Raw genomic sequence first — 24,796 nt, forward strand, 5'->3', positions numbered from 1 at the left:
TCTCTTGTTTCAGGCATGGGGTTATTGGGATTTTGGTTTCTAGGCTGTGCTTGTGTTGGGACCACAAATTCCTTAGGTACCACTGTAGCTTTCTCATATGCAGTCTGGCATGAGGGACCAGAATTATGCAGGATGCCATGAAGCCTAGAGCTTGCAGTACTTTTCTTGCAGTTAGGTGGTTCTGCTTTGTTAATGCCAAGAAGTAGAGAGGTAGTTGCTCTTTCTTTTCTGCAGTTAGGAATGCCATTTGTTTTGATGTGTCCAGCTCTGCACCCAGAAAGGTTATTCTTTGGGATGGAATCAGCCTTGACTTTTTTATATTGACTGTATATCCCAAGGCTTGCAGCAGGTAAATGACTCTTTGTAAGTCTTCTGCTAGCTTGCTTTTGTTGTCCGCTTGTATCAGGCAGTCGTCCAGGTAGGGATAAATTTGGATTCCCTGAAGTCTGCAATGAGCAATTACTGATGCCAGGCATTTCGTGAACACTCTGGGCGCAGTAGATAAGCCAAAGGGCAATGCTGAAAATTGATAATGCTCTGATCCTGCAAGAAATCTGAGGTATCTTCTGCAAATTGGTCTTATGGGGACGTGCAAGTATGCCTCCTTGAGATCTAGAGTTACCAGCCAAGACTCCTTGCCCAGCATGGGAAGAAGCTGCTGTAGGGTCAGCATTTTGAATTTTGGAACAATAAGGAATGTGTTTAAAGCGGACAGGTCTAGAATGGGTCTCCATTTGTTTTCTTTTCTTGGTACCAGGAAGAGTCTGGAGTAAAATCCCTTTCCTTGCTCCATAGATGGTACCCTTTCCACAGCTCTCATTCTTAATAGCTGAGATATTTGTTTTAGAGCTTCTGTCCTTTGAGTAGGTGGTAGGTTTGGCATTCCTCTCTTCCCTGGTAGAGTATGGAAATGGAACCTGTAACCTTGGTCTATAGTTTGCAAAATCCATTTTTCCCTTGTGATGCAATGCCAGTTTTTGAGAATAAGGTTAGTTTTCCGCCTAAGGGTGCTTCTAGTTGTTCCCTGGTAGGCGGTGCCACTGTCAAGTCACTGTGATTGAGTTGTTGTAGTGGTGGTGGCTGCGTCTGTGCCTCGCTGGTTGTTACCTTGCCATTGGCGTCCCTGTAGGCACCCCTGGATTGGTTTCTGCCTCTTGAGCGCCTATTCCTGCCTCTCTGAGCCTTAGAGGAGTCGGAAAGGACCAATTCTTGGATGGCCAGTTCCTGCTAAACCTTGGAGGTTGAACCTGTAAGAAATCTTTCACAGTTTGTACAGATTTAGCCTTCTCTTCCATCTTTTTTAGCACCTGCTGAGCAGGGGAACCAAATAAATTGACCTTGTCCATGGGTGCATCCAAAAGCTTTGATTTGACATGGTCTGGTAATGCCTGTTCTTTCAACCATGCATGTCTCCTGATAACTGTGCCAGTCATGGCTGATCTAAAGGAAGCCTCCAGTGCATCATAGCCACATTTTAAAGAATGGTTACTAACCTGCTGTATGTTATGTACCATTTCCTGAACATATTTTTTATCTAAAGATTCTTCAGAGGAAAGCTTTTTAGTTAACTGGTCAAGCATAAACTCTTGATATTGAATCATATGAAATTGGCAGTTCAAAGCCCTAGCTGACAAGGTAGCAGAAGTGTAAACTTTTTTAACCCATCTCTCTAAGGACCTGGATTCCCTTTCAGAGGGGAGTGGGTTTTTAGTAGAAGTAGCAGCTACAGCTTTAGGGACCTGGGCGATGGTCTCTGGATCTGCAAAAGGAGCCTTGTATAAATGGTGATGAGTGTCCGGGACCCTGTAGAACCTATCGGGCTTAGCAGGAGCCGGAGGTAATGAATCAGGAGCAGTGCAAGCATCATTAAATGCATCATCTACAACAGAAAGAACTGGAGGTATAGCTAAAGGCCTATGTTGTGGCAAATGTAGAAAGGTTCTAAGCCTTTTTCTGGAGTCTGAGAAATCTTGGCCCTGCCACTGAAATTGTTCCCTCATTGAATGCAAGGTTTCCCCAAAGGAAAATTCCTCAGGTGGAGAGGCTGAAGGAATGGACTCTTCAGCATCAGAGTCTTCGTAAGGAGAATAAGAAGCCTCAGGAAGGTCTGTATGTTCTGATTCATAAGAGGAACCATCAGTGGATACTGGTTCAGGGGGCTCTGCTCTAGGTCTCTTTTCTGGAGGAGGGAGAGAGGACCTGTCTGGATGAGGCTGGGATCCACGAATTAAAGAAATTAAATCCTCAGCCAAAGATAGCATATGAGAGCTAGTGCTGGGCCTGTGTGAGGGGGGTTTGGCAGGCACAGATTTTGAAGCTTTGGCTGCTTTAGCCCTGGCAAAGGCCTTAATAGACATGGCTGCAGGAGGCCTAGCAGCTCCACGTGCAGGGGTTGAAATATCCAGGGGAATTGTGTCTGATAATTCCTGAGAAACGCAACAGAAGGCTGGATTTCAGAAGCAGATTCTGCCAGGTTAGAGGAGGCCTCGGTAGAAGGCATGGTTTCGGCTGGAGAAAGAACCGCTTGCTCGGTTTCGGCCGAAACCGAGACACTCGCGGTTTGCTTAATCGTGGTTTCGGCCGAGACCGCGGACCGCGATGTCGGTCCTTTTCTTTCGTTTTGGAAATTTGTGTAGTCGGAGGATCCGACGGCATAATGTAGGCAAAATCAGAGCCGAAAATTTGTTCAGCAAACTCCGACCGACGTCTAAGCGTCCGGTTAAAAGAAGCGCAGGCTAGACAAGCTGCTACGTCGTGGTCTGGGCCTAAGCAATGTATACAGTAGGAGTGGAAATCTTTATGAGGTATTTGTTTCCCACAAGATAAACAGTTATTCACTTTCTCTGACATCGGCTGAGGCAAGAAAGAGTCCCCAACGGGGTACTTAGCTTTTAGAAGTCTTGAAGTAGTATTCGGTAGTAGTAATCTCTGGATCTGACCGACCGGCACTTGCGAACAGCTTCTGCTTCGGGCGCCACGCGGCAAGAAAGACTGAGGAAAATGGCGTCGGCTGATGCCTTTATACCCGAATAACTGCAGCTATGACGTCGGGTGAAGTGCGACACCAGCCGAGGCCAGACCCAGACTTTGGAATCCGGCCGACCGAAGGGCTGCCTGACGACAGGACAACCCATTTGTAAGGACTGCAGATGCATCCTTGAAGGACATCTGATAATGCAAGTAGCCTGCTTTGAAATATAGGTATCTTCTGCAAGATTCCCTGATTGGGATATACAAGTAAGCTTCTTTTAAATCTAGAGTTGCCAACCAGGCATCTTTGCCTAGCATAGGAAGCAACTGGTGAAGAGTCAGCATCTTGAATTTTGGAATGTCCAGAAAGGTGTTTAGAGTAGACAGGTCCAGGATAGGACGCCATGATTTGTCTTTTCTGGGTACCAGGAAAAGCCGGGAATAGAAACATTATCCCTGTTCCTCTTCTGGTACCAGTTGAATAGCCCCCATGCTTAAGAGGGAAAGTACTTGTTTCTGAGCCACTGCCCACTGATTTGGGGGCAGGTCTGGCCACCCGCTTGGTGTTGGCAACGTGTGGAAATGAAATCTGTATCCCTGGTCCCTGGGACACTATATTTAAAGCCCATTTGTCCTAGGTTATGAGTTTCCATTTTTTTGCATGAAGAGCAATCTTTCCCCCCCAAGGGGCGGCTAAAAGGTAAGTGCTTGGTAATTTTAAAGGAAAGTCATTGAGACTGTTTACCAAAGGGGGTGTCTTATTTCCAGATTTGGAAGTGGATCAGAAGATTCATAGTCAAGCTCAGTCCTAGGCCTCTTAGAAGGGGGGGTTGACTACCCCTGATTAGAGTAATAAGATCTTCAGCCATTTTGATCATTTGTTTTTTAGGCATAGGGGCCTGAACATGTGGCCTGGGCATCGGTTTTTTAGACATAGATCGAGATTTAGACCTTAGAATAGAAGGTGGAGTCGGTTTAATATGCAAGTCTGTAGGCCTGAACACACCCTCAGAAGCTGGTGCCTCCACAGCGGCTCTGGACCCATCCAAGGTAGAGACATCCGCGGGTTCCACAGGTGAAGCATTCTGCAGCATACCGGACTCTGAATGGGTCTCAGTAGAGGCCTGCGAGTCAGAAGTAGCGGGTATCAGGGGCTGCGAAAGCTCCTCAGTGAGTATCAGTGAACTGGCGAATGGCTTAGGAGAAGCGCCGTCGGCAGTTTTGGACCTCGACGGCCTGGCTCTGTCTTTTTCTTTGCGTTTTTTCGGAATTCCGGTAGTCGGATGGTTAACCAATGTCATTTCTGGATAACTAAAACGAGAACCAAAATATTTAGAGGCAAAAATGCACCGACGACTGATAGTGCGCTGATTAAATAAAGCACAAAACCGACAGCAAGGTATGTCGTGGTCAGGGCCTAGGCAAGGAATGCAGTACATATGAAAATATTTATGAGGTATTTGCTTTCCACAAGTAATGCAATTATTAACTTTTACTGACATTGGTAAGGAGCAAGAAAAAGTTTCCCCAACGGGGTACTTAGCTTTAAGTTGAAGACTTCGGTTCTGAAACTCGAAAACGAAAATTTCAGGAGTCGGACGATCGGCACTTGCATACTGCTTCTGCTTTGTGCACCGCATGGCAAGAAAGACAGATGTAATGGCGCCGGCTGCATGTTTTATACCCCCTGACATCATGGAAGAAGGGACAGCAACTGACGCAGGACCCAAGACTTTGTTAATCAGGCCGACTGAGGGCAACTTGCCAGCAGTTTACCCAAATGTAATGACTGCAACAGTGAAACACGAAGAACATCTGAGAAGTGCAAACTGCACAGTTCTTAATATGCGAATAGAATGTGGAAACTCATTCTGCATACCAAGTCCTACAGGAAACAGAGCATTTTTAAGACAGCATTTAATCATCAATCTTTGACACCTTGAAAAGAAGCAAAGCAGGCTCTACATCTATAAATTTAAGTTTGCTAACTGTTTTTAAGACTCATTCAGCAACAATATGTCCTTGCTGCATCAAAGTTTTCTGGTACTTGTGAAGAGAGAGTAAGGAAATCCACCCCCCCACCACAAAGGTAACCACCAAACTTCTCCAAAGCTAACTTTGGGATCCTAAAAACAGAGGTGGCTAACTTCACGGCATGCATGAAAATGGAGAGTAATCGCGTGACTGCAGAATCATACACCAATGCACTGTATGAACACATACACAAATGCATGGATCTCGCCATACCCAAAAAGAACCAAGACACTCTCCTCCAAAAAAAGGAAGCCAATCTGGTGGTCCCCTGCCATAAACAAACTCTACAACAGAAGGAGGAAACTGATGCGGAATAAGGTGAAGTCCTATGACTGGAAAAACTCCCTTATCTGCCTCAACAAAAAGTTGAGATCCCTCATCAAGTCCTCTAAAGCTAGGTATGAAAACAAATTTGCAGCAGATAGTAAAGACAACTACAATGCCTTGTATAGTTATGTAAAGAATCTCCAGGCAATAGCCATATTTGCTCTGAGCTACTGCACAATGGTACCTCCTATACAGAGCCAACAGATATTGCCAGTATACTGGCCAACATATTCAGTGCCAACTTTACCCCCCCCAAAAGACCAATCACAATACCAGTAGACTGCCAGGCACCCAGTATTACTGCTGCACAGGTTAAAACAGCACTGTCCAAGGCCACGAATACAGCTTCTATGGGACCTGACAATATCCCTGTCCCTGGTTGTGTTCTACATGAACTATAGAGTGAACTGGCACTTCACCTGTGTGCTCTGTTCAATCATAGCCTCACCTCAGGCTTTGTCCCGGCCGAATGGCACACTGCTACAGTTATCCTCTCAACAATGGAGGAGCGACTACAGACCCTGGCAACTATCACCCAATTAGTCTGACAAATCTGACATGCAAAAAGTACAGTTTTGTACCTACCATAAATGTAGATGTCCGATAGATATGCAACTGCAGTCATAACATGTGGGTTGTCCTGCCTCAGGCAGCCCTCGGTCGGCCGGATTCCAAAGTCTGGGTCCGACGTCGGCTGATGTCACATTTCTCTCCGACCTCAGAGCGGCTGGAGTACATAAGCATCAGCAGATGCCATTTTCTTCAGTGTTTCTTGCCCCAGATGCCAGGTGCCCTCCAAGGAAGGCTGTAATCAAATTGGAAGGAAAAAACAGGATTCCAAACAAATAAATAAGCAATAAACAGATACACCATAACAGATATCCCCAGCTAAGAGGAACAGGGATAGGAGTAGACCCAAGGCATAGAGGGGTATGGAGGGAGGGAAAATCCGACTGCAGTTGCATATCTATCGGACATCTACATTTATGGTAGGTACAAAACTGTACTATGTCCTTCAAGAATGCAACTGCAGTCATAACATGTGGGTAGAATACCATAGCTTAGCTGGGGGAGGAGGAATGCTCTAGGAAAGAGATGGTGTGGCAATCAAACCCTGCAGGACTGCCGAAGCAAAGCCTGCTCTGGATCTGGAGTATAGAGGGAGATTGTAGTGTTTGGAGAATGTATGCACGGAGCTCCATGTAGCATCTTCTAGAATGCCCTTTGTAGGCACCCCTCTTAAGAATGCTGTAGAGGTGGCTGTAGCTCTGGTGGAGTGTGGTCTGACATTGACTGGAACAGTCTTCCCATGGAAGGAATAACAAAATCTGATGCAATGTCCAATCCATTTTGAAATAGTCTGTTTTGAAATTGCTTTCCCTTGTACTCCGTGGGCGTAAGCTACAAAAAGTTGATCGGACTTCCTACTGGTCTTGGTTCTATCCAGGTAGTAGCAAAGTTGTCTGTGAATGTCCAAGGTATGTAACAGTCTTTCCCCTTTGTTTTCAGGATTGGGGAAGAAAACAGGTAGATGAATAGCTTGATTTAAAGAAACCCTAGATACCACCTTTGGCATAAAAGTAGGGTTGGTTCTTAAGGAGACTCTGTCTCTGTGAAAGATTATGAATGGTGGTATTGCCATTAGGGCCTGTAGTTCCGAAACCCTTCTTGCTGAGGTAATTGCCAACAGGAGAGCTGCCTTCCATGAGAGGAATTGTAAGTCCACTGAAGCTGCTGGTTCAAAAGGAGGTAGAGTTAGTTTTTCTAGAACAAAGTTGAGGTCCCAAGCTGGCACTGGAGCCTTTCTTGGTGGCTTAATGTTCTTGACTCCCCTAAGGAATTGCCTTAGCAAAGGGTGTGAAAACACAGGTGGATCAGTGTTATATCTAGCTGAAATAGCTGAAGCATGTATCTTTATGGAAGAATATGAGAGCCCATTCTGAAGCATATCTGCCAAATATTCCAGGATGAGTGGGATGTTCAGTAGTGATGCATCATGACCCTTGCTGGTGTTCCAAATGCTGAATCTCTTCCATTTTGCCAAGTAAACCTTTCTGGTGGATGGTCTTCGAGCTTCTGTTAGTATCCGCTGGACTTCCTTGGAAAGAGAAAGATTGAGGTTATTCATGGAATCTCCCAGGCTGTTAGCTGCAGTGTCTGAAGGTTTGGATGCACTGTTTTGAAGTTGTGCTGAGTCAAAAGTAGGGGCCATTGGGGAAGGGCCCACTTCTTGTTGTGACATATGCTCCGTAGTAGCGGGTACCAGTGTTGCCTTGGCCAGTCTGGAGCTATTCGGATCCCCTTGGGTCTCTCTGCTTTGATCTTCAGTAGTACTGTGGTCATCAGTGGCAGAGGTGGGAATGCATATATTTTTAGGGAGTTCCAGTTGAAAGAAAGAGCATCTATTTTCCAAGCTTGTGGATGGTATGTCCTTGAACAGAATTTTTGCAGATGATGGTTGAGATGAGAGGCAAATAGGTCTACTTCTGGCCTGCCCCATGTCGAGGTGAGTTGTGTGAAGGTCCTTGGGTGTAACCTCCACTCGTGAGGATCTATGAAATTCCTGCTTAGGTTGTCTGCCAGCACATTGTCTTTGCCTGGAACAAACTGGGATTGTAAGTGTATGTTCAGGCTCAGTGATTTTTCCCAAAGATTCATTGTCAGTCTGCAAAGGGGGTAGGAATGGGTGCCCCCTTGCTTGTTTATGTACCACATTACAGTGGTGTTGTCTGTCCGTATTAGTAAATGGCCTTGTTGAAGTTGTTGTCGAAAGGCCTCGATGGCATGCATTACTGCCAACATTTCTTTTTGGTTTATATGCAGATGCGTTTCCTTTGGAGACCATTGTCCTTGTATGCATCTGCCTTCCATATGCGCCCCCCATCCAATGTCTGAGGCATCTGTGGTCATGGTCTGTGTTATCTGAGGTTTTTTGAATGACATACCTGTGTTTGCCTGGCTTACCGAGGCCCACCATAGGAATTCCTTTTGTAGGCATGGAATGAGTGGTATGGTTGCCTCTAAGTTGTTGTTGTGCTGAGACCATAGACGTTTTAAGTACCATTGAAGTTTTCTCATGTGTAGTCTTGCTAATGGAACCAGGAGAATGTAGGATGCCATGTAACCCAGGGCCTGTAGGAATCTCCCTGCAGTCATCAGGGTGAGTTTTGCCAAACCCTTGAAATAATGAGATAACTTCTCTTGCTTGTCTTCTGTCAGGTAAGCCATTTGAGAGGCTGTGTCCAGATTGGCTCCTAAGAAGGTTATTTGCTGGGATGGTTGAAGTCTTGACTTTTGAAAGTTGACTGTGTATCCCAGAGACTGAAGTAATTGTATGACATAGTTCAAGTTTTTTGTCAACATCAGTTTGTCGTCCACTTGTATAAGGCAGTCGTCCAGGTACGGGTAAATTTGGATCCCCTGGAGCCTGCAATGTGCAATCACTGAAGCCAGGCATTTTGTGAATACTCTGGGCGCAGTAGATAAGCCAAATGGCAATGCTGATAATTGATAATGCTCTGGCCCTGCAAGAAATCTGAGGTATCTTCTGCAGCTGTGTCTGATAGGGACATGCAGGTATGCCTCCTTGAGGTCCAGAGTAATCAGCCAAGACCCCTTGCCCAGCATGGGAAGGAGCTGCTGTAGAGTCAGCATTTTGAACTTTGGTACTATGAGAAATGTGTTTAATGCGGACAAATCCAGTATTGGTCTCCATTGACTTTCTTTTCTTGGCAGAAGGAACAGTCTTGAGTAGAACCCATGGCCTTACTCTTGTTGTGGTACTCTTTCTATTGCTTTTATCTGAGCCAGCAGAGAAATTTGTTTGATAGCCTCTGCCCTCTGGTTTTGTGGTAGGTTTGGCATGCCCTGTTTTCTGGGTAAGGTGTGAAAATGGAACCTGTGACCTTGGTCTATAATGTCCAAAATCCATTTGTCTTTTGTCAATCTGTGCCAATTGTCTGTAAACAGAGATAATTTTCCGCCCAAGGGTGCTTCTGTTTGCTCCTTGGTTGGCGGTTGTAGAGGAAAGTAATTGAGATTGTGTCTGAGGGGTGGGGGAGACCCCTGTGTCACTTCTTTGGTTTGCTGGCTGCCATTGTCGTCCCCTGTAAGAACCTCTGTATTGTCCTCTTCCAAGGCCACGCCTGTTTTTACCCCTTTGAAATTTTTCAGGGTTAGGAAAGGACCAGTTCTTTGAAGGCCAATTCCTGCTGAATCTGGGGGGCTGAACCTGGAGGAAATCTTTGACCTTCTGAACTGATTTTGCTTTTTCCTCGATGGACTTTAACACATCTTTAGCATTAGCACCAAAAAGCTTGTTCTTTTCCAAGGGTGCATCCAGAAGTTTTGCCTTAACCTGATCTGGTAGAGGTTGTTCTTTTAGCCATGCATGTCTGCGAATGACTGCCCCTGTCATAGCTGCCCTACATGAAGCTTCCAATGCATCATATCCACACTGCCGAAAGTGATTGCTGACTTGCTGTGAGTTATGTACAGCTTCCTGCAAAGACTTCCTGTCTAAAGGGTCAGGAGAGGCCAAAGTTTTCTGTAAATCATCTAACAGGTAATCCTGATATTGTAACATATGAAAAGGCAATTCAAAGCTCTCATAGATAAAGTGGTGGAGGTGTACACCTTTTTCCCCCATCTCTCTAATGACCTAGCTTCCCTGTTGGAAGGCAAGGGATTTTTAGAAGTGGAGGCTGAAACACCTTTAGGTCCCTGAGAAATAGTTTCTAAATCCACAGTATGGGCCCTGAACAAATGGGAATGTGTGTCTGGGACCCTGTAATATCTGTCTGGCTTGGCTGGTGCAGGAGGAAGGGAATCAGGGGTAACACTGGAGTCAGAATATAGATTATCCAAAACATCAAGCACAGGAGGAATAGCTAGGGGCCTGTGCTGGGGCTTTTTAAGGAAGGTTCAAAGGCACTTTCTGGAATCAGAATATTCCTGGCCTTGCCACTTGAAATGTTCCCTCATGGTATGCAGAACTTCCCCAAAAGAAATATCCTCAGGAGGGGAGGCCGAAGGAATGGAATCCTCTGCATCCGAGTCCTCACAGGTCTGAAAGGGGTCTTCCTGGCCCTCAGAGTGGGTAGAGTCCTCAGAGTCTTCATCTGTAGGGATAGGTTCAGAGGGATCAACCCGGGGCCTCTTATCTGGAGGAGGCTGAGATGCTCTCTCAGGATGGGCCTGTGAAACTCTAATCATGGAAATTAAGTCTGCGGCCATAGACATGATTTGTGTCTCAGGAGTAGTTTGAGGCAAAGTTTTTGCTGTAAGGTGCTTAGTCTTGCTGGCTGCCTTAGCCCGAGTGTAGGCCTTAATAGACATGGCCATAGGAGGCCTGGCAGCTCCACGTGCAGGAGTGACTTTATCTACAGCAATGGTCTCTGGCATTTCCTCAGTATCCGGAGGAAAATCTATAACTGGCGTCGGAGTGGTATCCGGTATCGGAGTCGTCGGTATTGCGGTGTCTTTGGTTCGAGCGGTGGAATAACCGTCTCAGAGGGAACTGGAGCACTCGCGGTAGGTTTTGGCGTGGAGTCGGTGGTAGACGTGGGCCGAGGATGTCGGTCCTGGTCTTTTCGTTTCTTGGGCGTTTGTGATGTCGGAAGCTCCGACGGCATTGTATACGCAAATTTTTCGCCGAAAAAGTCTTCAGCGAACTCCGCCCGGCGCCTGAGAGTGCGCTTGTTGAAGCGAGCACAGGCGACACAGGCCGAGACGTCGTGGTCTGGGCCAAGGCAAGGAAGACAGTAAGAGTGGAAATCCTTATGAGGTATTTGTTTACCACAAGACAGACAATTATTAACTTTTTCAGTAATTTCTGACATCGGCTGAGGCAAGAAAAGGTCCCCAACGGGGTACTTAGCTTTTTTGATGACTTCGGATTCGAAGAGTATAGGAGCTGACCGACCGGCACTTGCGAACTGCTTCTGCTTTGGGAACCGCGCGGCAAGAAAGACTGAAGAAAATGGCATTGGCTGATGCTTATGTACTCCAGCCGCTCTGACGTCGGAGAGAAATGCGACATCAGCCGACGTCGGACCCAGACTTTGGAATCCGGCCGACCGAGGGCTGCCTGAGGCAGGACAACCCACATGTTATGACTGCAGTTGCATTCTTGAAGGACATCTATGGAATGCATCATCATGAACCTAATAGACAAGGATATAGGGAATCTCCATTTGGTTTTGTGAAGGGTAGATCATGCCAGCTCAACTTGGTCGACTTCTTTGAGTCAGTCACCAGAGCTGTGGATCAAGGCAAGGCAGTTCATACAGCCTACACTGATATGGCCAAGGCTTTTGATACCATTCCCCACTCAGGAATCACAGAAAAACTCACTAAGCTTGGCATCACCACCTATATCACTAGGTGGGTTGCAAACTGGCTCACATATAGAACCCACAGTGTGAAAGTAGCGGACTCCAAGTCAAACTGCCGATTAAGTCATGCGTGGAGTCCCACAGGGTTCGGTCCTGGGTCCTCTCCTGTTTGGTATCTACTTCTCTGAAGTCCAGGCCAACATGAAGGGACTCTGGCTGACAAAGTTCGTAGACGATTGCAAGTTGGAAGCTATTATTAACTCCCCAAGTGATGATGACATCCTACAGAATGGCCTCACTGTGATCAACAACTGGTGTCAGAACCATGGCCTTAAGCTCAATGCCAAAATATGTGCTGTCATCCCCTTTGGGAAAAACCCGGCTCCCATGAATTACCACATTGATGGTAGTCCACTGAACACAGAAGGCTTTATAAGAGATCTGGGAACACATGTTGACAGCAACCTCTCTTTTGATCACCACATTGCCACTGTGGTCAGAAAGTCCTATGTGGCACATCTCAATACCAAGGATTTTGCATCCAGGAAGAAAGAGGTCATTGTCTACCTCTACCTTCCCTCATTAGGCCAATCATTAAGTACAATGCCACATTTTGCATGTACCTCACTAGACACCTGTAACAACTGGAGAGGCAGCAAAAGCACCTCATAAAGAGGATCCTAGGCCTTAAACACTTGTCCTATATTGACAGACTATTCTCTGTCTCATATCACCTTCTTAGAGGCGATCTCTGCTTGACTTACAAAGCCATGTCTGACCCAGCTCGGTTAGTAAAGCTACATCTAAAGAAATCCCAATCCTTCCACAACACACACTCCAGCAGACCTCAGCCTCATTACCACAATTAACAGAACATGCTGGAGGGACAGGTTCATAACCCAGAGACTGCTCATACTATGGAACAGACTTCCCATACATGTCAAACAGAGCACCTCGCTGACCCTCTTCGACAGAAATCTTGATGAGTGGATGGGAAACAGAAAATTCACCCCGGGGATAACACCAGTGGCTCTACTCAACAGAGGCACTGGGAACTAAGGTCGGGTGGCACTATTCCAGGTTAATCCTATGGCTAGGCGTGTAAAGGCCCCAGGGGCCATTAGCCTAGTACACACCTATGAACCTAAGTTCTGAGTCTGCAAAGATTACATTAAGTATGACTGCCAAGTCCACCTCTAGTAATTGGCACTACTGCACCTCATCATCTAAACGTCCTTATGTATAACTCTGCATCTGTTTTCAGCTCTCTGATCATAATTTTGAATCAGTTTTAAACTTGGTTCACTCTGAAGCTCACACATCATCACCCCATTTCAGAGTGCTGCACTGACCTTCTACCCTCTAACTTCATTACACTTGGTTGATGAATGGCTCTCTAATTCCACCAGGCAATCTTTCCTAAACATTTGCAAGGTCTTCTACTCCTTCAACCAAACTATCTAAGCACACTAAGTTATGGAAGATCTCAAATACTGTCAACTAAGAAGATCTGTGTATGCCAGTTAAACTACCCTGGAATATTAAAATTCCCTTCTCTCTACTCTTATATAGGCTCTTGAAAGGTAACCAGTGCTTACCTAATCCTGCAATGAAAGACTCTTCACTTTTTGACCTTCTCCACTTTCATAGAACGAATGCTCTAAAACTCTCCAATCCAAAGATCTAAACCTGATTAGCACCACCAGCTGGCACAAAAGATTTTTTAAGCAGCACATTCTCCACATTATTTCTCATCACTAGAATAGACTCCATCTGCACATAAAACAAAGCATCACCCATACAACCTTCAAAGCCAAGTTTAGTGGTTAGATAGGCAACTGCAAATTTACATTTAGTATTAATGTGAATGATGACTCACAAGAAAACTAGTCTGCCTTTACCTAAACATGAGTGAAGTGGCTAAGCTTCTTGATGGCTCTCCGCCCACAAGCTTAGTATAAACTTGGCAAATTATACTTCTCACTGACATACAGCATAAGCCAACAGCAAAACAGAAGTGAAGATGGCAATGAATGACTGACTGACACTTGTACTTGAGATGCAGACATACTTGTTTTCCTGCCCTAGGGGTGCAGTCAGCTCTACCTAAAACATCCACAGAGCCCTGGATGTCTACCCATATGGATGAATGTTCACTTGCAGTTAATTACACTACATAATAAAAACTACCATTACAGTGACCCAATATGAAGAACATCAAATGGTCCGTAACACATGCTGGAAATTCTGATACAAACAGGAAGCAGCAAGCATCAGGAATCTCAGAACAACTATTTGTTCTCAAATAAAAAGCTCAGGACACATGCAGAGGTTTTTAGACAAAATAATTTCAACTTACACAGTCTGAAAAAAAGCTGCTGAACTATGTTGAGTATGTGCCTGGCTTCCGTTCTTTGATCAACCTGCATCAAGAAATACAAAACATTGAACAGATCACAACCGAATGAAAACAGAAAAAAATACTCTGATATGAACAAACAAAAAGTACAGTTTTGTACCTACCATAAATGTAGATGTTCGAGGATCCACATTGCTGCAGTCCTAACTATTGGGTAGTCCGCTGTCCAGTCGGCCCGAATACCAAAGTATATGGCTGACGTCGGTCAGAGCGCATTAGACTGACGTCAGTACGTCAGGGTACTAATGCGCATGACCCACGTCATATCCTCAGTCTTTTCTTGCCCCAGATGTCAGAAGACCCTGAAAAGCTAAGGCCAAAACCAAAAATTCCAAACATACCTGCACCAAAATATGTACAATATATACAAAATTACCAGAATATAACCTTACCTACACAACCACCCTTAAACACAGAGGGAAGGAGGGAGGGTAAATTGGACTGCAGCAATGTGGATCCTCGAACATCTACATTTATGGTAGGTACAAAACTGTACTATGTTCTTCATTCCACATTGCTGCAGTCCTAACTATTGGGTAGAATCCCAAAGCAGAGGTAAGGGAGGCTGGCAAATCATAAGGAAGCAGGAACTGACAACATGCCTTGCAAAATAGCTGTGGCAAAACCAGCCCTAGACTTAGAGTAGAGAGGAAGGTGATAATGCTTAGAGAAAGTATGCACTGAACTCCAAGTAGCTGCCTCCAAAATATCCTTAGTGGCCACCCCTTAGAAATGCTGTAGAAGTGGCAGTAGCCCTAGTGGAATGAGGCCTAATTCCAGCTGGAATCTCCTTGCCATGATGGGAATAACAAAATGCAATGCAAAACCCAATCCACCTAGAAATAGTTTGTTTTGACACAGGCTTGCCCTGCTAACCCAAAGCAAAAGAAACAAACAACTGCTGAGACTGCCTAAAATCCTTAGTCCTGCTCAAATAATAACGAATTGCCTGTGTACATCTAAAGTGTGCAAAATCTTTTCCCCTTTATTTTGGGGATCTGCATAAAAGTAGGCAAATGAATAGTTTGGTTTAAAGCCACACTAGAAACCACCTTAGGCATAAAGGAAGGATTAGTGTAAAGATACCCTATCCTTATGAAAAATCAAAAAGGCTCTACCGCCATAAGGGCCTGCAACTCAGAAACCCTTCTTGCAGAAGTAATGGCCAACAAAAAGCAGTCTTCCATGACAAATATTTCAATTCAGCAGTAGCCGCAGGCTCAAAAGGTTGTAGAGTAAGTTTCTCCAACACAAAATTGAGATCCCAAGCAGGAGTAGGAGCTCTATTGGGGTCTTATATTCTTTGCCCCTCTAAGAAATTGCTTGAACAAAGGATGAAAACAATGGTGGGTCACAATCATAGTGAGCTGAAATTGCTGCAGCATGAATCTTAATGGAAGAGAAAGACAAACCTTTGTCCAATAACTCAGTAAGATATTGAAGAGCCACACTCAAATTAGGCTCAGAAATCTCCAAATTGTTTGCTGCACTCCAAAATAAAAATCTCTTCCATTTTTCTGCGTACACTTTCCTTGTACTAGGTCTTCTGGCTTCCATAATCACATTTAAAACTTGTTGAGGAAGTTGAGACCTGCTGTCTTTCAAAACAGAATATGCCAGGCTGTTAGATGAAGAGATTGAAGCTTGACATTGAGCAGGTGACCGTCCCTCTGAGACAACAGGTGTGGAATCAAGGGTAAAGGCCATGGAGGCTTCCTTACCAGACTCCTCAGTAATGGGTACCAGTGCTGCCGAGGCCAATCTGGAGCTATTAAAATCATCCTTGGCTTGTCTTGTCTGACCTTTAGAAGCACCTTTGGGAGAAGAGGCAGAGGTGGAAAAGCATACACATGAAGATTTTTCCAACTGAAAGAAAGAGCATCCACTTTCCAAGCTGTGTGATGAAACCTCTTTGTGCAAAACTTTGGCAGCTGGTGGTTTAGTGGAGAAGCGAACAGATCTATGTCTGGAGTTCCCCATGACACTGTCAATTTTGAAATACATGAAGATCCAGTTTCCACTCGTGGGGATCCATGATTTGTCTGCTTAACACATCTGCTAAGGAGTTCTGTGCTCCCGGCAGAAACCTTGCCTGAAGAGTTAGTTGCAAGCTGAGCGCAGTCTCCCATAAAATCATTGCTTGCCTGCACAATGGGTAAGAATGTGTTCCCCTTGTTTGTTGATGTACCACATGACAGTTGTGTTGTCTGTTAGAATCAACACCTGCCCTGGAAGAAGTAACTCCTTGAAAGCCATTAATGCAAACTGGACTGCTAACATCTCTTTCATGTTGATATGTAGATGCTGTAGTCTGGCAGGCCACTTGTCTTGTATCCATTTTCCATTTAGATGAGCTCCCAAGCAATGTCTGAGGCATCTGTCGTTAGAATCTGACTCGCCTCTGGCGGGTCACAGAGAGTCCCTTGTTTAGGTGACATTCCTGAGCCCACCACAAAAATTCCTTTTGAATGCAAGGTATTATTTGAATGACAGTGTCCAAATCCTGGCAGTGCTGTGTCCATACATTTCTGAGATACCATTGCAGCTTCCTCATATGCAGTTTGGCATTAGGAAGCACCAGAATACAAGATGCCATGAACCCTAAGGCTTGAAGGACTGTCCTTGCAGTCAGCCCGGACTGAAGAGATAGTTGATGGAAGTAACTGGAAAGATTCTTTTGTTTGTCCGGGGTTAAAAAGGCCATCTGGGCTGCTGTATTCAGTCTCACACCCAGAAAGCACATGTCTTGAGAGGGTACTAGACTGGACTTTATTTCGCTCACAGAATACCCTAGGCATCTTAGCACTGCTATGACATAATCCAAATGCTGTAGAAGGTCTTCCTTTTCTTGAGCTAGAATCAGGCAGTCGTCCAAGTAAGGATAGATTTGAATTCCTTTTAGCCTGAAGTAAGCTATCACTGGAGCCAGAACCTTTGTGAATACTCTGGGCGCAGTGGATAAGCCAAAGGGCAATGCAGAGAACTGATAATGAGAATTTCCAGCTCAGCAGATACTTCCTGCAACTTAGTCTTATAGGCACATGAAGGTAAGCTTCCTTGAGATCTAAAGTTACCATCCAGTGATCCTTGCCCAGCAGAGGTAAAAGCTGTTGTAACGTCAACATTTTGAACTTGGGAATGTCCAGATAAGTGTTGAGGATAGATAAATCCAAAATTGGCCTCCACGTGTTCCCCTTCTTGTACTAGGAACAGGCGAGAATAAAATCCTAGGCCCCTTTCTGGCACAGGAACTGGCTGAATGGCCCCTATGTGGAGCAACAGAGAAATTTGCTTGTGAGCCTCTTGTCTTTGTAGAGGAGGAATGTCTGGCATGCCTTTGAAAGGAGGCATGGTATGGAAATAAAACCTGTAACCGTGGTGAATGATATCCAGAACCCATCTGTCTTGGGTAATTAAATCCCAATTTTCTTTGAAAAGAGACAGCCTTCCTCCCAAAGGTGCTGCCAGGCGAGAATGTACTGGCAGCTGAAAAGGCAGGTCATTGGGTCTGCTACGAAAGGACTGACCCCTGCCCTCACCAGAAGTCTGAGCAGGGGAACTCCCTGTCCTAGACCTAAAGAACCTTGAGCTCTGCCCCTACCACGTCTAGACCTACCCCTAGACTGGGAATCATAAGCAGGATAAGTCCATCCCTTAGTAGGCCAATTTCTACTAAACTTGAGGCTGCACCTGCAAAAATCCTTAACAGTTTGCATAGACTTAGCCTTGTCCTCCATTTTCTTTAAGACTGCTTCCACAGGCGAACCAAACAACACATCAGACTGCAAAGGAGCATCCAAAATCCTTGTTTTAACATGCTCAGCTAAACTCTGATCTCTCAACCAGGCATGCCTATGAAGAACAGAACCAGTGGCAGCCACCCTCGAGGAGGCCTGCACAGCATCAAAACCACATTGCAAGGAATGTTTACCCACCTGTTCAGACACATGAACTAAATCCTGCAACTCTTTACACTCAATACCTTCTGCCAGAGCATCCACCTTAGATTTCAATTGTGAAAGGAGATAATTCTGATATTTTAACATGTGAAACTGACAATTCAACGCCCTCATGGCTAAAGTGGAAGAAGTATACACTTTCTTTCCCCATCTATCCAAAGCCCTTGCCTCTTTATCAGGAGGAACAGGATTTTTAACAACAGAGGCCTTCACACCTTTAGGCCCCTGAGAGACAGTTCCCGGGTCTGCCCTAGGACTCTTAAAAAGATACTTATGAGCTGCAGGCACCCTATAGTACCTATCCGGTTTAACTGGGGCAGGAGGCAAAGAATCAGGATTGAGGGAAGCCTCTGCAATAACATCTTCCACCACATTCAGAACAGGAGGTATAGCTAAAGGCCTATGCTGGGGTAAAACCAAGAATTCCCTAAGCCTCTTCCTGGAATCAGAGAAATCTTGACCTTCCCATTTAAAATGCTCCCTCATGGAATGCAGAGTCTCTGAAAATGAAAAATCCTCAGGAGGAGAAGCTGAAGGAGTAGAATCATCCACATCAGAATCAGAATAAGGAGGATACTCCTGCAAGTCTTCAGCCGAAGACTCAGAAGCCTCCGAACATTGCTCAAAACTCTCAAACTCAGGTTCCACCCTAGGCCTCTTATCAGGAGGGGGCATAGAACCTCTAATCATAGTAATCAAATCCTCTGCCATTTTAAGCATATGTTTCTTAGGCAAAGACCCTGAAGCACTAGGAGAAACCCCCACTGAAGTTAAACTTGGCCTGCCTCTCAAAGAAGCCTTGGAAACAGAAGGGGAGGCTCTAACCACCTTAGGAAGAGAGGGAAGAACAGCCACCTGAGAAGCCCCCTCAGCCTGGCCTACTTCCTGCGAGGATACATCCTGTAACAGTAAAGTCTCCGTGAGACACCAAAGAAACACCGGGCAAAACCTCCGGCTCCACTGAGCCTTCTGAAGGTCCGCCGTCTGGCCCTGTCGGTTCTTGCACTCTAGGCTTTGCTGCTTTGTCCTTGCGCTTTTTGGCGCGGGCGTCGGAGCCTCCGACGGCATTTTATAATTACAACGCTTCCCAAAAACTAACCTGGCACAGTCTAACCTTCTCTTAATAGTGCGTTTGTTAAATCTAGCACAAGAGCGGCATCCAACAACGCCGTGCTCAGGCCCTAAACAAGGTATACACAAAGTATGGTAATCCCTATGAGGTATCTGTTTCCCACAAGAAATACAGTTATTCACTTTTTCTGACATCCGGTTAAATACTGAGGCAAAAACCAAAATATTCCCCAGAGTACGGGGTAGCCAACTTTGATTCGGTCTGAAACTCTGACTTCAGAAACTTTCAGAACGCCAACCTGCACTCGCAAAATTGCTTCTGCATCGGACCATGCGGCAAAAAAGACTGAGGATATGACGTCGGTCATGCGCATTAGTACCCTGACGTACTGACGTCAGTCTAATGCGCCCTGACCGACGTCAGCCATATACTTTGGTATTCGGGCCGACTGGACAGCGGACTATCCAATAGTTAGGACTGCAGCAATGTGGAATGAAGAACATCAAGTAAAACCAGCACAAGGCTCTGCTTTGGTATGGACAGACGTGTGAAACGCTCAACGGCAGCACATCTTCAAGGCAGGCTTTTGTAAGAGGTGCTACACTGCTAAAATCTGTTTTCACACATTATGCTGAACTCAAAAGGAAAGGGTCTGTACATAAACACAAACATCTGCATTTTCATGGCCCAGAATTCATAATAGAAGAATAATGTTTCACAGTTTAATGATATATATTGAACAATTTACACATCACTAATTAAGCTAAAATTATGTGCACAGATCTTTACTGATGTAATATCGAATTATGAATATGCAAATCTCTGAATACCTTACTAGGTGAACCCACTTTTAAATATGAAAAAAAAATGTTTGGTAGTCCACTGGGTAGTTTATCTTTCCAGAATGGATCTTACATGCCATAACTGCACATTTCAGTATGTTCTAACAATTTAGATGACTTGTGATGCAAAGCTCACTTCAACGTCAGGTTTTCTTTCATCAATTGTGCTTTATTCCAATCAAATAATTACAGATATAAAAAATTGCTTAAAATCAGAGAACAGAAGTGATGTGATACCTTTTACTGTCTCAACAAAAGTTTTACAAATACAGCTTCTAGGACTTTTAGACTAAAAGGAGATGTTCATTAGGGGGTTAACAAGTTACTTGTGCTAAATGGTGCTTTAATAGCCACAAATGCTTATAATGGGAAATACAAGTTTTTTTTTTATCTACAATGGGTTAGCATAACTCATCTGTGTGCATTCAACTGAAGAAAGCAAAGACAAGTTTATTATCAACCACCACATTTCATTAACTTCAGACTTGTACTGGGAAAACATTAAGTGAAAATAACAGCTGATTTTTAATAAGTGGTTTAGCTTTCACTTGGAATGTGACTAGCACGTTTCACCTTCAAAGTTGCTCAACAGTGAATTGAGTGAGGGTGAAGACAGGGACTGATATTCCAAAATGCCCAGTTTCACAATGTAGATTCAGAGGTGAACACTGGGCTAACTACCTTGAAGGGCCATTTTAAGCCTAGCCAATATCTCAAGGTCAGAATCAAACCCTGTACCTTGTGTCTACGAGGTGAAGACCTTAACCACTATTCCAAACACATCATGCCGTAGAACTCTACACATTGTAGAACATATAACAAATTTTCAACTAGCTCAGAAGCAATATACTAAATAAACATTTTTTTTTATATCAGCTTACTTTTCAAATTAAGTTGCAATATCATCTGGGTGACTGTGCTGTCTTGAAAGGCTGTGGCAGAGTTGCATCAGTAAAAGCATTAACACTTCAGTGTGGGGAAACCCAGTTACTGTTTGCTGGACTAGTTTCTTATATTTACTGACTTTTTAATGAATTCTCAAGTAGCAGGTAGTAGGGCTTAAACGGACACGTCACCTTTTTCTTAGAAACTGCACATTGTGTTAATTCTTCCAGTAAGGATGTGGATGGTAACCTCCCCACCTTATGCTTTTAAAAAGATGAAGTAAATGGAAGTTATGCACTTACCATAAAGATAGATCTATGTTGTCTGACTCCTTCTGGTTCAACCTGTGGGTCTTCAGATCACACACTGGCCAATTCCTTCAGACTTCGAACTCGCCACCTCCCTTACCTACAACTCCCTGCTCTTCACCCTAATCCTCAGATCAAGTTTGCCCCATGACAACCACTTACAACACATACTAAAGCTTCCCTAACCAACGAGGACACAGGACTCCAAAAAAAAGGACTGGATTACCAGCACTGCCCATTCATCACAGAAGGGAGAGTCTGCTGCATTAACAAAAGACAGGAGCAGGACGGGGGAGAGCTGGACCAGACAGACAACATATATCTATCATTATGGTGAGTACATAACCTTCATATCTGAAGTTGTCAACTCAGTCTGGCTTCAACATGTAGAACACAGTCCCCAGCCATGAAAAAATGCTCAGGAGCAACTAAAGAAGGGTATTTCACAATACAGTGGAGCTAATGGTAGCCCAGGGTCTAGACTGAATATCTCGTTTATAATGCAACACAAAAGTGTAGTGACCCATTCCAAGTAGCAGAGGCACGAACTTCATCCAATGATACTCTGGAAAAGAAAGCTGTAGAAATAGCCATAGACCTTGTAGAATGCCCTTAAGCTTGTATGGAAAGGTCTTAACTTTCAAGGAATAAGCAAATAATATACAGATAGCCACTTAGATAAAGTCACTTTAGACACAAGTGAGCCCAGCCTGAATTTGGAAACTGAGACAAAACTGACTGAATTTTCTGAAAGCTTTGGTACTGGCCAAATAAAATCTTAATTGCCTATGCACATCTGATCAATGCAGAAGGTATTTACCTTTTTTGAAGGAACTGGAAAAAAATACAGGATGATAAACATAACTGTAATTATCGGAAGCTACCTTAGTTAGGCAGAAAAGAAGGGTTTCTTAAGAACAGAAACCATGTCTTTGTGGAACACCACATAAGAAGGAAAGGAATCAAGAGCTTGCAACTCTAAATCCCTCCTTGCAGAAGTAACAGCCACCAAGAACAAAGTCTTCCATGACAAAAGCTTCAAGTCAGAAATAGCTGAAGGTTCAAATGGAGAGCCTGCAAGGACTTGCAAAACAAAGGCAAATCCAAGGGAGGAACCAGATCCCGAACTGGGGGACAGAGCAAATAGGTCCCTTGGAGACATGCATTAAAAATCTTGAGGGAAGCTAGAGGAACATTATCCCTGCCAACATGGAAATTAGACATGGCCACCAACCATATCTTAATTGAGGAAAAACTGGAACTTGACTGAAACAACTCCATGAGAAACTCCAAAACAGATTCTAAGGAAGCAGACAAAGGGAAGAGTCCACAAAACACCACCAAAAGTACAAATCATCTCCGTTTAGTGGAATCTACTTTTCTAGCAGACTGCTTCTGAGATGAAGACAGGATGTGAGCTCTGGCTAAGCCTGCAATTTCTGGCCATCAAGGGAACTAGAGAAACCAAGTCGTTAACATGAAGGATTGAAGGTTTGGGGAGGGGGAATCCAGACCAACTGGGTGAGAAATCAGATCTGGAATGTGATCCAGTACTCGAGACAGGTACTTCAGAAGAGGCCAAAAGAAAGGAAAAGTACAGTTTTGTACCTACCATAAATGTAGATGTTCGAGTGTATACACGGCTGCAGTCATTACACTTGGGTTATCCTGTCGTCAGGCGGTTCCCCAGTCGGCCTGAGTTCCAAAGTCTCGGTCTGGCGTCAGTTGCTGTCGTCTCCTCCCTGACATCAGTGCGACAGGGGTATACAAGATGCAGCCGATGCCATTTTCTTCAGTTTTTCTTGCCCCAGATGTCAGGTGCCTCCAAATACGTAGACAATTCCAATTACTAATAAAACATACATAAGAAAAGCAAAAAACAACTTACAGCTACCAGCAAATACTCCCCATAGGTAGTAAGGGTAGAAAACATAGGTACGTACCAGCCAGTACGAGGGGAAGGAGGGAGGGTAACCTGGACTGCAGCAGTGTATACACTCGAACATCTACATTTATGGTAGGTACAAAACTGTACTATGTTCATCGTGTTACACTGCTGCAGTCATTACACTTGGGTAGAATCCCAAAGCTGAGGTAGGGTGGCTGGTTCTATAAGGCATTAGGGGTGGCTATAAGGCCCTGCAGCACTGCAGTGGCGAAGCTTAGAGTATGGAGGCAGATGGTAATGCTTGGTGAAGGTATGTACAGAACTCCAAGTTGCTGCTTCCAAAATATCCTTGGTAGGTACTCCCCTGAGGTAGGCAGTTGAAGTGGCTGTTGCCCTGGTGGAGTGAGATCTAATGCTGCTAGGTACAGGTTTTCCATGGTATGTGTAGCAGAAACGTATACAATGTCCTATCCAATGTGAAATAGTCTGTTTTGAAATGGCTTTTCCCTGTTCTCCTGAAGCATATGCTATCAATCATTGCTCAGATTTTCTGAAAGCTTTGGTTTTGTCCAAGTAGAAGCGTAACTGCCTGTGAATGTCCAAAGAGTGCAGTACTCTCTCCCCTGTACTCTGTGGTTTAGGATAAAAAGTTGGCAGGTGAATAGTTTGGTTTAGAGCCACACTGGATACCACCTTTGGCATAAATGTAGGGTTAGTTCTTAAAGACACCCTGTCCTGGTGGAAAATGAGGAAAGGTTCCACTGCCATTAGTGCCTGCAATTCTGAAACTCTTCGTGCTGAAGTTATTGCCAGGAGCAGAGCAGTTTTCCAAGAGATATATTTTAATTCTGCTGTGTTAGCTGGCTCAAAAGGAGGTAAAGTTAGTATTTCCAAAACAAAGTTGAGGTCCCAAGTTGGAGTAGGTGCTCTACGGGGCGGTCTTATGTTTTTAGCCCCTCTGAGGTACTGTTTTAACAGAGGATTAGAGAAAATTGGTGGATCCGTGTTGTAATGAGCAGAGATGGCAGAGGTGTGGATCTTGATGGATGAGAAGGAGAGGCCTTTGTCCAGCGTCTCAGTTAAGTACTGTAGTATCTGAGGAATGTTTGGGACAAGAGGGTCAGGGTTGTGAGCTTGGTTCCAGGCACAGAATCTCTTCCATTTATCCGAATAGGCTTTCCTGGTACTTGGCCTTCTGGCCTCCAGAATGACATCCACAACAGCTTTGGAGAGAGGCATTGTTTGCTTGACTAAGGAATCTTCCATGCAGCTAGATTTAAGGTCTTTAGCTGGCTGTGTAGTATTTGATTGTTGTGCTGAGTCAGCAGATGTGAGATTTGAGGCAAAATCCAAGGTGGTTCTTGTGCTAAGCTTCTTAACATTGGGTACCAGTGCTGGCATGGCCAGTCTGGTGCAATCAGGATCATCTTTGGCTCTTCTTGCCTGGCTTTTATGAGTACATCTGGCAGGAGAGGTAGTGGTGGGAAAGCGTATACTTGTAGGTTCTCCAAGCTGAATGAGAGGGCATCCACTTTCCATGCTTGTGGATGGTAACTCCTTGTGCAGAATTTTTGTAGCTGGCAGTTTATTGGGGATGCAAACAGATCTATGTCTGGGCTCCACTATTTCTGTGTTATCATTCTGAATATTTGTGGATTCAATTCCCATTCGTGGGGATCCATGATGTTTCTGCTTAAGTCGTCTGCTAGTGTGTTTTTCTCTCCTGGCAGGAATTGTGCTTGCAGATGAACTTGAAG

General features: G+C 44.6%; 1 protein-coding gene across 4 annotated transcripts in view; it reads right to left on the bottom strand.

Annotated features, from left to right (window-relative positions):
* TENT2 (terminal nucleotidyltransferase 2) overlaps positions 1 to 24,796 on the bottom strand; it is a 1,237,070-nt gene that overhangs the window by 866,984 nt on the left and 345,290 nt on the right. For all 4 annotated transcript variants that reach the window (XM_044063713.1, XM_044063711.1, XM_044063715.1 and 1 more), the window contains one exon: positions 14,026 to 14,089. In XM_044063713.1, coding sequence (XP_043919648.1) covers positions 14,026 to 14,089 — 64 coding nt within the window. The remainder of the gene's footprint in view (positions 1 to 14,025; positions 14,090 to 24,796) is intronic.

The sequence above is a fragment of the Protopterus annectens genome, chromosome 2.part2, assembly GCF_019279795.1.
Source record: "Protopterus annectens isolate FY-2018-M chromosome 2.part2, PAN1.0, whole genome shotgun sequence".
NCBI classification, from domain to species: Eukaryota; Metazoa; Chordata; order Ceratodontiformes; family Protopteridae; genus Protopterus; species Protopterus annectens.